Genomic DNA, 15,958 nt, shown 5'->3' with positions numbered 1-15,958 from the left:
ACAATGACTCAATATATTCCTTCCATCTTCTTTTGATACCTCCTGGATCATTTAACATTCTGCCTAAAGCATCCTTGATTGTAGCAACTCTAGGTTTGAATTTGTTCTTCAGTTCCTTGAACTTAAGAAATGCTGAACGGGTTCTGCCCTTTTGATTTTCCGACTCTAGCTCCTCGCATATTTCATTGTAATATTTTGCTTTGTCATTCCGTGCTGCCTTTTGGAATCTTCTGCTCAGCTCTTTAGTTGCTTGAATCCATCCTTGTGCTTTGGCTTCTCTACGTTCCAGTGCAATCTTCAGAGTTTCTTCTAACATACATTTTGGTCTTTTCTTCCTCTTCTGTCTTTGTAATGACATAAACGCAGGTTATACACATGGATTTCACTTGATGGTATGCATAGGAATCAGAACGATTACATCTGTGGAAAAAACCGCTGGAGAAGCTCAATATCAGCTGTGAAAACTAGGCCAGGAGCTGATTGTGGAACAGACCACCAAGAGAACACTACATAGTTTAAAATTAAGAAAGGTGTGTTGTTAGGGTTGCAGCCTTTCTCCAAACCTAGTTAGTCTGTATGCTGAACAAATTATTCAAGAATCTGAATTCTATGAAAAAGAATGTTACAAGATCAAAGGAAGACTCTTCAATAACTTAAAGATACATAGATGGCACAACTCTGCTTGCTGAAAATGAGGAGGACTTGGAGAATTTGCTACAGAAGATAAAAAAAATATAGCTTCAATACAGACTGCAACTCAATGTCAAGATAACAAAAAATGTCATCACTGGACCAATGGGCAACCTTATGATAGATGTAGAAAAAATACTGAAATAGTCAACAACTTCATTTACTTGGATCTATAATCACTATCTTTGGGACTTGGAACATCCAGGAGATGTACTGGGAAAGTCTGCAGTCAAGAACCTCTCCAAATTAATGAGGAGCAATGATGTCAGTTTGAGGACTAAGGTGTGCCTGGTTCAGGTCATGGTCTTTTCCATCACTGGCTATGCATCTGAGAGCTGAAAGAGGATAAGAATGACAGAGAAAATGATGTCTTTGAGTTGTGATGATGAAAAAGAATATTGACTATCCCATGGACAGCCAAAAGAACAAACAGGTCCAGGAGGAAGTGCATCCAGAGTGCTTCTTGAAGGAGAAGATGACAAAGCTTTGTCTCACATATTTTGGGCATGTTGTGAAGAGAGGCTATTCCTTGGAGAGGTATATCATGTTTGGCAAGGTGGAGGGTCAACGAAAGAGGAAGACCCTCAACCAGATAAACTGACACAGTAACTGCAGCAATAGACTCAAGAGTGTCTGAGATGGTGAGGATGGCACAAGAAAGGGCCAGGTTCAGATCTACTGTTCACAGAGATGCTATGATTCATACGTGGCTCAAAAGCACCTAGCAACAACAACAAGCTTACCTAAAGGTGGGGGGTTTGAACCCACTCAGCAGATTTGCTTCTGTAAATATTATAGTTGAGAAAAGAATTTTGAGCAGTTCGACTCCATAGTGCCTGGGGTCTGACCATGAGTCAGAACTGACTTGATAGCAACAGGTTTGGGGTTTTAGATTGATTCTTGAGTTCAGCTACCCATCTACTAAAAATGAATGGCAATTTTGGGGTCTTTCATGGGAATCAAAACAGTGTTCATAATTATTTCTGTGTGAAGATGCAAACTAGGTACCAAGAATTTTAATATTTGGAAAACTCTCAAATTCTAGACCTCAGGGAAGAGAACTAAAACAAACCCGAAAAAATAATTAAGACACAATTAATTGGGAATTGCGAAAATTCAAGTGCCATTAAAAGTATGTATTCTCTAAGCATTCTCTTTCAATTTTACATATTCTAAAACAGTTTTTTAGTAAATTATAATACAGCCAAGATAAGGAGTAAGATCAATTTATTCCTTGTGATTAATGAGCCTTTTATGTTTCTAAAGAAAAGCCTTGAGAAAAAACATCTAGTGAATCTTCATTTATTTGACCTTGAATTCAACTTTGAAGATGACTTTGAAGAGGACTTTATTTCCAAATGTTTCCCAAACCTCTGTTTATAAAATGTAAATTGCAAGTAATCTTAACTCATTCAATTTGTGATATATTTGTATTCTTTTTCTCTCCTATGCTCCACTCATCATTCATTGCCATTCAGTTGAAACTGACTCCACAGCTGACCCTCCTGTGAGTTTCAGAGGCTGTGATTTGCATGTGAGGAGACTGCCCATCTTTCTCCCATGGAGCAGCTGGTGGTTTCAAACCACCAGAGAAGTGTAGCCTTTGGGTAAGCAGTACAACTCTCTATGGACTATTACACCATTCAAAGTGTGATAAATTTAACACTTTTTAATACTATAGCTCAATTACTCATTGATATGCAAAATAATTTTTTTTCAAAAATCAAAACAAAACAAAGCACAAACTTGTCACTGGGTCCATTTTAACTCATAAAATAACTAGTAGGACAGAGAACTGTTCCAGAGTGTTTTCAAGGCTACAGGTTTCCAAAAGCAGATTGTACTTTTTCCAGGGCAATTGGTGGATTCCAACAGTTAGCCTTTCAATTAACAGTTGAGCACTTAACTACTGTGCTGCTAAGAGTCCTTTCATTCACAAGCATACTATATAAACTCACTGCTGTCCAGATGGAACTGGCTAATAGCTGCCCCTCCAGCTGATTCTCTGAGGCTATACATTGTTGTTGCTGTTGTTGTTGTTATGTGCCCTCATCGCTTGCGACTCATAGCGACCCTATGTACAACAGCCCTAAACTCCGCCCTGTCTCTTGCCAAACGCACTGTTTCTGACATTCCCATCCCGATTACCCCAGTCACTGAATCAATCCACCTCATAGAGGGCCTTCCCCTCCTGTGCTGTCCCTCCACCCTCCCAAGCATGATGCCCTTCTCCATGGATCGGTCTCTCCTCACAACATGTCCAAAGTATGTTAGATGGAGCCTCAGAATCCTTGCCTCCAAGGAGCCACCCTGTTTAACCCTTTCCAGGATGAATCTGTTTGTTTTCTTGGCAGTCCATGGTACATTTAATACTCTTCTCCAGCACCACAGCTCAAAGACATCAATTCTCCTTCTATCCTCCTTGGTCATTGTCCAACTCTCTGATGCATAGCAAGTGATAGCAAAGGCCATGGCCTGTATAAGACGCATCTTAGTCTACATTACACCAGAAGAAACGGACTCTTTAGCGTAATGCTTGGTGGATTCTGAGTGCCACAAGGGCACCACCTTTGGATAAGCACTGCAACTCCTTACGGACTACGCCACCAGAGCTCCATCACACAGTCACATTGTGGTGGTGGTGGTGGTGTTAGGTGCCATCTACTCACACTCACTGCAACCCTTTCTACAACAGATCTGAATCTTGAGGACAAGATCTTGTGCCATCCTCACTATCTTTAGTACACTTGAGCCCATTGCTGTAGTCATCATATCAACCCATTTTGATGGGGGTCTTCCTCTTGTTCATTGACCCTCCATCCTTCCAAGCATGGTATCGTTTTCCAAGGAAAAGCCTCTCCTAGCAATATGTCCAAAGCATGTGAGATGAAGCTTTGTCACCTGTGCCTCCCAGAAGCATTCTGGCTGTACTTTCTGTTTGTTCTTTTGGCAGTCCATGAAATATCCAGTACTCCTCTACAACACCACAACTCAAAAGCATCAATTCTTCTATCATCTATATTCATCTTTCTGCTCTCAGATAAATTGCAAGTGATGGAAAAGACCATGGACTGAATTAGGTACAACTTAGTCTCCAAACTGTCATCACTGCTCCTCAGTCATTTGAAGAAGTCCCTGACAGCAGACTTGCCCAATGCAATCTGCCTCCTAATCTTTTGATTGCTGCTACCAAGGATGTTATTGTGTATCCAAGTAAGATGAAACTGTTGACAGTTTCCATCATGATGTTGCTTACGGATCCGATGATCAGGATTTTTCTTTTTTTTTTTTTTTTCCTTTCTTTTATTTTATACTAGTTTATTTACAAAATTCAAATATATTGTTTTTAAGAACAGAGCTTCCAATTTCTCTCACCTCCTGCACCCATAAAATTGTACAACTCCATGATTAGTCCCTTCTCCCCCTGCACATACTCATCCCTCTGCTTCCAAGGGGGGTGAGGGAGGATGATTTTTTCATTTCTTGATGATGAAATTTAATGCCTATTAAGAGGCAGTAATTTTGATCTTTTAAGTCTTCCTCACTATAAACAAGGCTGTGTCATCTGCATAATGCAGGTTGTTGATGAGTCTTCCTCTGATCCAGAAACCACATTTACAGGCTTAGTAAATTCAGTAATAGAAAAGATTCAATATTTAATTCATCTTTAAAAAGAAATCCATGCTACATATTACCTTTCTGATTTCTACCTTAATTCATGTAGTCTTCATATCCATACAAATGCAAAAACTTATTTGACCATGTTAGTAACTAAATTTATGTTACTCTTAGGGAGCTCTGCTGGCCTAGTGACAAGAAGCTGCACTACAATCCCAGAGGTGCGTGGTTCAAATCCACCAGATGCTTTGCTGGAGAAGGACAGACAGTCTTCCTGTACCAGTCAGATCCAATTTGATGGGAGACACACACACACACACACACACACACACACACACACACACACACACAAATAATAATTAAAAAGAAAATAGATAAATGTATTTACTCTTGTTAGCAGATTTCTTCACAAAGTTTTTATAAAGTAATTTAAGTATGAAGGGAGAAAAGTTCTAACAAATCTCATCAAGAACCTGGCTCCCCTGTATATCAAAGTTATACACCTGGAATTTTCTCTTCGCCAAATTCCTGTATCCTGTGTTATGGTTAGTGTATAAAACATAAATCTAAATGAAAGTTTTCATTCATTCATCAACTACCTAGGAGTTGTTGTCAACTTTTGGTATTGATAAAACAAGTAAAGATTCTGTTCTGATGAAGTTTATTCTCCTCAAGAGACCAATAAACAATAACAACAATACAGCCTAAATAATGACTGTCCAATGGCTGGAAATTATAAGGGCTATGGAAGTCACAAGGCACAGCAGGGTTTATGGAGAATGAAAGAATGGTAGATGCAGACAAGCACTGTAGCTGCAAAAGGAGAGCTTGCAGTAAAAGCATCCTTCAAAGTGATGCTGGAGGAAAGATCAGAAAGTGAGGGAAGGCTGCCAAGAGGACATCTGGAAAAGAGCACTCTGGGAGGGAGAACAGCTTGCAACAAGCAAGGCCCTGAGGGAAGCGTGCCCGACACGTGCTTCCTTTCAAGGCCCAGTGCAGGGAGCTGGGAGCAGCTGACCACTGCTTACAGTCAACTGCACATGTCCAAGGCATTAACGGTGACGCCCAGGCACGTATATTTTCAACATAAGTAAGACCATGCCATGTGTTGCTCTAGAGGTGGCATGTTCAAACCTGAGATGGGCTACAAGCATCCAATACCTACAGGATTTACATCAGCCTGGGTCTATTGAGAGGATTTAAGAGGATTTAGTCAACTGCTAGCCTACATTGGGACGATGCTGAGATGAACAACTGATGGAACTTATTGGAAAACACTTGACAATATAAAATGCTATACGTAAATGCAAAAAAAAAAAAAACACAACAGGATTTAAAAAAAAAACAAAACAACTCCATAGGAAAATAAATCTAAAATAGTGAATAATAAATTTTTATTGCTAATGTGTTGAAATATTGCATTATAGGGGGGAAAAAAAGTAAATTAACTTGGCCTGCTTCTTTTCTTTTTTTAATGTACCTACTTTGGTGGCCTAGTGGTAGGGGGAATAGCCTCAATGAGACGGACTGACACAGTGACTGCAGCAATGGGCTTGAGTGTGGTGGAGATACAAGAATGGCCCAGGGCTGGGCAAGGCTTCAGTTTGTTATGCATGGGCTAGCTATGGGTCATAGTCAACTCCACAGCACCTAATAATGATAGCAATGGTAGTTTTAGCTTGATTCCCCATTTTTCACTCTTTTAAGCATGGCTATTAAGCATATTTTCTAACCCTAAAAAAGCCATAACTGCCACCCAAGCAGATATCTGCACACCCATGTTTATTGCTGCTTTGTTCACAATTGCAAAGAGTTGGAAACAACTCAAGTGCCCATCAACAAACAAATGGACAGAGCAGCTCTGGAATATTCACACAATGGAATACTATGCTGCACTGAAAATCAAAGAACTCATGAAATATTATACAAAATGGGTGACCATGGAGGACATTATACTGAGTGAAACATCTCAGTCACAAAAGGACAAATACTGCATAGTGCCACTGTTATAAAACAAGACTGACATGGGGGTTGGAGGGAAACTAAGAAAACAGGGGATAAATAATATATACAACATTGAAACAGATAAGGGAGAGAACTGTATAAAAGAAATATATGATTAGGTATTATTGGCATGACAAGAGTCCAGAATAAGAGCTGCATAGTAAAGTGGTCTGGGGTGGGGGAGACATATCACAATGAAAGAATTCCCCCCCCCAGAATAAAGCAAACTGAGGGGAAGAGGGGCAAGGAGGAAGATGTGCAACAATAAATGAATGAATGAAAATTAAAATTCTTTATAAACTTTCATCAAAATCTCAATTTATAAAAAGGGGGAAAGCACATATTCTCTGACGGGAAAGACAATATGAGGTAGTGGTTTGATAAGATATTGTACTTAATTACATTGATCAATTGTAATGTTATAAAACAAAATGTGGGCAAATAAAAAATGGAAAAAACCTATTGAATTATGGGGGGGGGGAAATAAAGGGAATATTCAAACGGAAAAATACCAAAACAAAATATTCTTTGGCTAGCCAACCCACATGTATGGGCCTCTACTCAAATACTGTGCCTTTCTTCCCATGGTAGAAGATGAACTTCTAAGGCTAAATCCCCTAATGATAAAACTCACCATAAAATAACACCTACTGGCGACCTACTCAAGGCCCTCAATCCCACAAGCATCCACTCTCTCAAGAATAATATCCTCAAAAGGGGTGTTATTATGCACAATCATGCAGAGTGCCACAGACTCACAATCCATGATTTAATTCACTGCTCTACAGGAGATGTGCTAAACTGTGGTCTCCACGCCTTCCCCTCTTTCTCTACAGAACCGGCCCAAGCAAATGTTTACACCACTACACAGAACTATTCCTATCAAAGACCATAAACAGATGTCCAGGTAGTTCCCAGGTCACCAAAGTTAAAATAAAAAATAAAAAACCCTGATAATGCCTATAACTCATGATCTCATCTCTCATCACTTTCTCCAACCTTCAAGTTTCCTCCATTCACACCATGCTCTGCATATTCTCCATGGAAGCCAAGCTGGCTCCCCCTTTTGAGGCTTTTCTCAGATTCTGCCTACTCACTTCCTCACATCTTTCAGGTATTAGGCCAAAGGGCCCTACCCAAAGGCTTCCTGACCATCCTACATTAAAGCATGAATGCCTTCTCTGGACTGGCATCCTTCGTACCACTTAGCCTCCAACATATATGGTTAATTGTCCCATTTCCCCAATAGGCAGAACAATGGTGGTACAGGATCTGTCCTGTTGACCCAAAGGCCACACCTCCTCTGTGGTAATATGAGCAAACTCCTCCTGTGTGATACACAGTTTATGAAGAACACTGCATATCCCACGGATTGTCAAGAGAACAAACTACTGTGTCTTGGACAAAGTGTAACCAGGGCACTCCTTAGAGGCAAGAATGGTAAAACTTGGTCTTACATACTACGTGCAAGTTGTCAAGGGGGGCTAGTCCTTGGAAACAGACATCATACTTAGAAAGGTGCAGGGTCAGAGAAAGAGAGGAAGATCATCAAGATGGATTGACACAGTGACTGAAACAACAGGTTCTGGTATATCAGATATGGTGAGGATGGTACAAGACAGGGCAAGGTTGAGATCCATTATTCATAGGGTTGCTGTGAGTCATGGTCAACTCAAGGACACCTGCCAACAACTAAAACCTGAGCGAGGATCAGATGAGTCAGTTCTGAAGTGAGTGACTTTGGTATGAAGACTTTCACTGAGGAAAAAGGCCAGGAGAGAAGGTAAAGGTGAAGGGAGACAGCAGAGACTGAGAAAGAGAGAGAAGACAGATATTAATTGTTTCTAATTCCTTCAGTTTGAAAGTGAAAGAAAGGAAACTCTGCCACACAAGGGCCTACATAAGCCTTCTAATTTGCAAATACTTCTCTCGCCATATTTTGTGTTCTTTCTTATATCCTGACTGGTACAATTACTATGATTCTGAACAAACTAAGACTACACTGGTGTTCTAGTTTTCTGCTGATGCTATCACTGGAAACACAAGAGGATGGCTTTAAAGAACATTAATTTATTCTCCCACAGTTGGCAGGCTAGAAGTCCAAAATCAGGGCACCAGATCTAGGAGAAGGCTCTTTGTGTCAGCTAGAGGATGGTCTTTGTTTCCTATCAATATCTGTGGGCTCAGCATTCCTTGGAGTTCTCCAACTGTCTTTACAACAATTTGTTCCCTGGTGTAGGACGTTTACACAGGGACTCTGGGTGCAAAGATCATGCTCTGCCCCTGGCTCTTTCTTGGTGATACTGAGGTTTCCCACCTCTCTGCTTTCTTCCCTCCCCTTTTATCTCTTGTAAAACAAAAAGGTGATGTAGACCACACTCCAGGGAACCTGCCACTACCTCAGATCCGGTCTTTGACCTGAGTAAGGGTGTTGCATCCCAACCTAATCCTCTTAACAATCGTTGGCTGACCACACCAGATTATATCATGGGGGATGTTATTTATTGCATAACTCAAAGTACAAAATAATGTAACTGCCAAACCACTGCAATTCATAACCCAGTCAAATGAGGACAATTTTGTAAGGACACAATTCATCTCACAACATTCCACCCTTTGGTCACAAGAAATTCATGTCCTTGCTGTTGATATGCAAAACATTTTCATTCAATATACCTCTCCAAAGGTCCTAAATCAATTCCAATTCCAAGTTTCCCCCTCAGACAGCATTTCTCACCATCTGTGAATCTAAAATGCAAGTTACCTGCCTCAAATGACAGTGATAGAACAGGCACAAAGTAGGCATCTCATTACAGATAGTTTGTTCAGAATTACAGAAAGAAATTGGAAACAAAGGATGACAAGCACCACTTAAGTCCCAGTAGAACAATTTAGATCAGCTCTCAAGACTTGAAAACAATTCTCTGTTGTCTAACAGCTAAGCCATGGATTTGATCTACACATTCTGGATGCTGACGATGCGATGGTCTCCGGACTGTGGGTGGAGATCCCTCAGCTCTGTTCCTGTAGTTTCAGCACCCAGTTACTTCAGTTCCCACCAGAACGGGAACCCTGCTTCCTCAGCTTTGGGCAACCCCATTCTCCTAATTAATTCACCTGAGTGCGGACCCAAACCCAGAGGCTCAAAAAAACCCTAATCCTAAACCAAGCCCACAGGCATGGCAGTCACCCCTTGCACCTTGGGTAGTGGATCTGGCTCTCTCCCCATCCCACCCTCACACACTCATGAATGGCAGCCCCACACTCCAGAACTGAGGTGGTAAAGATCTGACTCTATGAAACTTAGAAAGCTGTGGCCCCACCATATGAGGCCCTGAAATCTATGGTTCTAGCTTTTGAATCCTAGAATCATGGCCCTACCCTTTGATATTAAGGTAATTCTGCTTTCCAAGGTGCTTATCCACTGGCCTCTTAGCCTTTCAGGCCTCCTGGGCCAGCAGTCTCTGCCAGAAGGACTCCACTTCACCAAGAGGCCCCAGCTCTGTGTTTTAGGAGTTGGCAAGCCTAGTGCTGCTGACAAGTCTGGGGGTACTCTATTCCTCTATAAAACCCCACACACAAGAGCACTCATCTCCTGCTCTGTGGACTGCTTCTGCATCAGCTCATAAAGGTCTCCTTCTTCTGTTGGCACTGATTCTCTGTACTGCTTCTAGCTACACAGGTCATCTTTAGTGTTACAGAGCCTTTCCCTTTCTTCTAAGCCCTCACCAGAATTGCCTTTGAAACCCCTAGTCTCACCAATGGTCTTCTTGAAGGCAATAAAGGCTTTGTCTATTGAGTACCTTAAAAGTCTTTCTGCTTCTATCCAATTCCTAAGCAGTTTCCACATTTTAAGCCTCTCCTTAGGGCAGCACCTCACTTCTCGCTAAGTACCAAACTCTTGAATCATCATATAACTATCCAACTACTGAGAATCTAAACTGACACATATTTTTAAGGAACACAATTCAGTCCATGACAGGTAGTGAAGAAGTGCAGAATAAAGGAGTAAAAGAAAATTAAAGCTACCACAAGATGATTTTTAAAATACAAAAATGCAACACCGTACAAAGCTTATTGAAAAAATAATTTAAAAACTCTACTTCTGATCTTTACTTTAATACACCACATTTACAATCATGGTTGGATGAGCAAATTCTGTACCCTAACTTTTGCCCTTAACATGGATTTCAGGGCAGTTCTGACCACCAGTTCACTAGAGCAATAGAACCAAGTTACTTTTTTTTTTTTCTTTCCAGAATTTCCTAATTATTTTATTACATTTTACTAGTGTCTTTTTTTTATTATTATTAATTTCAATGAACATCTACAGAGATTTTGGAATTCCATTCATTCATTGTTGCACTTTTCTCCCACCCACTCACCCCCACCCCCAGTTCTCGCCTCTCCTTGAAAAGCAAAAGAAAAACTCCCTCATTGGTACACAATCCCCCCCCCCCCCCCGCATATCCCCACTCCCACCCCAAGTATACTCCACTCTGCAACCCTCATTCCGGACTCTTATAATAATCATAATGCCCTAAAATAATATTAAACTATTCTCTCCCTTATCTTTTTGTGAGTCTCTGGTATCTTTTTGTGAGGAGAACCAGTAACTTAGTGCATAGCACATTTGCTGCTAAACAAAAGGTGAGCACTTTGAATCCACCAGCTGTTTTTCTTGGGGGGGGCGGGGGGAAGGGGCAGTCTCCTCTCACAAAGATCCACAGTCTCAGGAACGTGATTAATCAGAATCAACGTGAAGGGACTAGGTTTGGTCTCTTTAAACACATGAAAAATACACACAACATATTGTAGTTATAGTCATCTCTACCAGCTGTTTGTTGTTTTACTATGTCGGCTTGTGATGCTGGAAGATAGGTCATTTCAAACATATCCCATCAAGGTAACCATGGTAGAAAGGTTTCAGCAAAGCTTTCAGACTATGAAAAAAGGTCTGGCCATTTCTGAAAATATGTCAGTGAAAACAGCATGAATCAGAAGAGAATACTATCCAACAAAGTACTGGAGGACGAGCTCCTCAGGTTAGAAGGCACTAAAAGTACACAGTGGTCCTAACAGTGGACTCGAACACATTAAGGTGGCGATGTCTCAGGCCTGGACACAGTGTTGTTCTGTTGTATGTGAGGTTGCCACGAGTCAGAGCTGACCAGGCAGCAATTAACTATACAGTCATCTGAATAGGGAATTTTATCCTAATTCCATATTTGATTAGAAAATTACCCTAAAGCTAAAACCCTGAAGTGTTCTCTTTGGTCATTAGGTCATTAAGGTGTTAGCAACCTGGGGAAAATTAAGGAGGATATCATGGTTAGAAGGATGGAAGGGCAGTGCAGGACAGGCAGGCCTTGGATGAGGTGGACTGATGGTAACTGGGGTAAGTGGGGTAGTTGTGTCAGACACAGAGAGATTGGCTCAGGTTAGAGCAGGGGTCAGAGCTATTGTGTTTAGGGTTGCTATGTATGAGTCCTAGTTGACTCAATGGTACATAACAACAACAATAACTTAGAATTAAGATGAAATGCCAAAAGAATGAAGAAAAATAGATAACATCTCTAGGAATTACCTATTATCAGGGTCTGCAAACTTGTTGAGAAAGACTAGACTATGGACACATCTTAGGGAGACTTTTCCAGAAGGAAATTAATCCAAAGACACAAACAGGTGCAAAATACATGAGGAGATAACTGTTTACGTGAACTTTAAGGAAAAACTGAGTCAACAAATCTGTCACTGCAGGTGGGTGGGGGCCAAGGTAGCAGACTATGACTAGCTTTCACAAAAGAACATGGAGTTTGTCAAAAGTTGAGTTGTCAGTGAAAGAGACGAAGATTCTCAAAGAGATGTACTGACACAGTGTCTCCAACAAGGAGCACAAGTACAGAGGCAAGAGTGAGGCGCAGGGCACAGGGGCTCCACTGTGCTATACCCAAGGTCTCCATGAATTGGAACCAACTCAATGCCAACAGCAACAAGGACAGCTCAGACATGATGACTGAGCATCGATCCATATTATTTGACGCCAATTGTTGCTTCGAGAATCCATCTCTCGCTATTAACTGAGGCCATCACTGTGCAATGTAAATACCCTTTCCATGTTCACAGTATCATCTTTCACTCAAGACTACTTAATTACTGTCCTTTAACATTCATAGCAAATAGCAGAAGTAGGATGATAAGCAGGGAAAGCAGTAACTATGTCCATTGACTATTACCTCACATGCTTGAATGTGAGCTACCAACTATCTGTAAACTTATGGACAAGGAGCTCTGGCAGCCTAATGGTAAAAGACTGCACTGCGATCCACAAGGCATGCAGTTGAAATCCATTAGCTGTTCCACAGTTAAAGGATGGGCAATCTCCTCCCCTGTGATTAAAGCACCTCTGAAAACTTGCTGGAGGATCAACTAACTACGGGTTTGTTCCAACTCGAAAGCACACAACAATACCATTCTGTATTTAGGGAGCTCTGGTGGCCTAGTGGCAAGAAGCGAAACTGTAATCCCAGAGGCATGCAGCTGGAATCCACCAGATGCTCTGCTGGAGAAGGAAGGACAATCTCCCCTTGTACAAGTCAGATCCGATTTGATTGTGTGTACACACACACACACACACACACACTATTTTGACCCCTTAATTCTATAATAAACCTGAAACCCTGACGCTGGTGGCTTGGGGCATTCAGTTTTTTCTGTGCAGCATTTTGTTTTCTTTCACTGTTGTTAAGTGCCATCTACTCAAGTACAACTCAAGGCTATCCTATGAGCAACAGATCTTAACTCTGCCCTGCCCTGCGCCAAGCTTATCATCCACTAGTGGACATCTGAGTCCACTAGCCTAGTGACAATAAGTTGCACTACAGTCCTGAAGGCATGCAGTTCGGGGCCACCAGCTGCTCTGCGAGGGAAGAACAATCTCCTCCCTTGAAATTAACTGCCTCTGAAAACAGGCTGAAGGGTCAGCTATGGATCAATTCCATCTCGACGGTACTTAAAAACTCTGATTGAGAAATGGATATTGAGAACCTTGTTTTCTTATTATTTGGTTTGAGACGGTGAGGTTGGCTCAGAATACAGCAAGGTTCAGAGCCACTGTTCATAGGGTTTCTACGCACAGTCACAGTCGACTCTTGGCACTTAATAACAAAAGAAGTAAGCCGCTCCTCCTCCCGTGGGATTTACAGTCTCTGAAAACCCTCTTGAGAGTCAGCTATGAGGAGTGCCTATACAGCAGGATTACCTAACTAGACCAAATCAGACCAACAGTGCTTCCTTTGGATGGAAGAAGGCTGTCCTGGTTTGGGTGGAGAAGATTACTGAAACCACAACAGTAAACGCATAATGGAGGCAAAAGGGTCTTTTCCTGGCGCACAGGCAAGCCAGCTTCCCAGGCTCCATCCTGGCCACAGGAGCTCCCCTCCAAGGATGCCAAGTAGCCTTGGGAGCAAGCCACTACAGTGTAATTTGCCTTCACCCATTTTGCCTGCGCGAGACTGGAGGAAGGTGCTATCAGCGCTGAGTAGCGAGAGAGCGGAAGGAGAGGGGGCCGCACCAAGACGACTGGCCCAGCATCACGTAGGCAAGGCGCAGCCGGGGGAGGGGCCAGAGCCTCGCAGCGCCACAACCTGTCACTGCGCCGGGCGCGCCACTGCCCCGGGCTCTCTCACCCGGGCCAGCCGGCTATTCTCAAGGGCGAAGGGAAGGTCACAGGCCACGGGTGGGGAGGAGGCATGGGCACTGAGAACGCAAAAGGCTTAGGGCATCTCTTGAATATCTCTGCACTGGTGCATGGTCATAAAAAATAGGATCACCAGAGCTTTACAACTCATCTGAGACTTGAGGAAGAGAGAGGGAAGAAATAATGATAATGATGATAATAATGTAATGCAATTTCCAGCTAAAGCAGCCTTTAAGGCACGATGTAACTGTAGGAGACTAATTTGCTAGGAAGCTTTGCCCCACTTCTCTGTGTCCTGTGGGCACCGCCACTAACAGCTAGGGATTTGCACTAGATCACGAAATCACACCTCCTAGGAAACCCCAGCGCGCCCGCGTGCCAAACAAGAGCTTGGGTCCATCCAGATCCCTCCACAGGATTCTAAACCCGCTAGCAAGACTGTGCCAAGACTCCTTTCAACTCATCAACGATTTCACTACTCTCTCTTTCCTAGAATCATCCTCCAGGATGTGTGCGGTGGGGTGCGGGCTGGGCATGCTAGGCGTCCACACCTCCGGTGACGTCCCGGGAGTCCTCTAGCTTCCTGCCGCCGTGGCCGGGACGTCTTTCCCAAAGAGAGGAGGCTGGTACGGGGAGGGCTTGGTGATCTATTTTAATTTTCAGTTTTGTCACGAGCCAGAAGAGGACAGGTGATCAGCTTGAAAGTGGGGCCTTTACAAAACATCTCCCACTTAAAATAAGAAGTGGTCGCAAGCTGCCGGAGGAAACACTCAGGCGGCGACCCCTGCTCACGCCGCCGCAGCCCCTGCAATGCAGCAAAGCTGCCCCCTCCCCTCCAGGCGCAGCGGAGATGCGAATCCACAAGAGTCTCAGCAAGGATAACCAACCTTCCCCCCCACCCCTTTCCTTCTTAGCTCATTTCGGGGGATAGGGTTGGAAAGAGTGAAGAGAGCAGAAAGGTGCAAAGACTGAGCTGATTGATGCTGGATGATGTGGCAGCGAAAGAGCCGTATCTAAAGTTTCAATGGGCACGCCTGGATTTTATTTTAGGATTCAGATGCATAATGACCTCCGACGGCATTTCAGGAGACTCAGCCTACAATCTCAATTTAAAATTAGGGAAAAAGCGGAGGTGGGCAAGAAATGGATGCTTCCTGAAAAGCAGACCTCATCACCGAATCTTTTCTCCAGCCTCCAAACCCACCCTTCCTCTCAGCGAATCTGGAAGCTCTGCTGCCAGATTTAGCTGGCAACAGGTATCCTAGCTATATTCCAGGGCGCTGGAAGCGTCTTCCGGGCAACTTCCGCCCTTATCCCCAACCTTCCCGCCCGAGCATGAGGCTCCGCCAGCCACAACCTTCGGTGCGCGCCGACTGCAGCCTGCGGCTCGGCGTGCCCCATGCCCAGCAAGCATCCTCCTGTGCTAGTAACCCACGGGGCATTAGTCACCTTGGGCATCCCCGCCGCTGGTCAGGACTCCGATGGCTTTGCCAGCCCCAGAGAGCTGTTCCAGATACTTCCTCAGGAAACCAGTCGGTGTAGGGGGGACATCCATGGCGAGGAGGAACGTCGAGAGAAAGGCTGCCTGGGTTACACTGCGCCTGTAAGGTCCCTGCTCTGTCTTCCCGCCGCCACCGCCTACACACAGCGGTCTTTTAGAGCAGCTCGGCCAGCCGCCTACTCGAGGGCTCAGCTCCAATGCCAATAGATGGCAGTGCGGACCAATGATCGCCGACGTGGGGAGGAGCTCGACCAATCCTGTTCTCAGAAGGCGGGCTGACAGCGCCAACGCCACGCCCCTCCGCAGAGGCTCTGCGGCCCGGGTCTAGCAGGTTATAACCGTCGTGGGGCCGGGGGCGCGAGCGGAAGCGTTGACACCTCAGTCCGGCCGTTCCTGGCGGTTAGTGGAAAACTGACCAGCCACAGAGGTGTGAGCCCCGTTTCCTG

The 15,958-nt window shown here is 43.6% G+C and overlaps 1 protein-coding gene across 1 annotated transcript in view; it reads right to left on the bottom strand.

Annotated features, from left to right (window-relative positions):
* PFKP (phosphofructokinase, platelet) overlaps nucleotides 1-15,566 on the bottom strand; it is a 92,085-nt gene extending 76,519 nt beyond the window's left edge. The window contains exon 1 of the mRNA XM_006888957.1: nucleotides 15,461-15,566. Within this exon, the coding sequence (XP_006889019.1) occupies nucleotides 15,461-15,566 (106 nt within the window). The remainder of the gene's footprint in view (nucleotides 1-15,460) is intronic.
* Between the last annotated feature and the right edge of the window lie 392 nt (nucleotides 15,567-15,958).

The sequence above is a fragment of the Elephantulus edwardii genome, unplaced genomic scaffold (assembly GCF_000299155.1).
Source record: "Elephantulus edwardii isolate Elephantulus edwardi_28Jun2011 unplaced genomic scaffold, EleEdw1.0 scaffold00073, whole genome shotgun sequence".
Lineage (NCBI taxonomy): Eukaryota > Metazoa > Chordata > Mammalia > Macroscelidea > Macroscelididae > Elephantulus > Elephantulus edwardii.
Note: the sequence above shows the minus strand (reverse complement) of the source record. Positions and strands in the feature narration are given on the sequence as shown.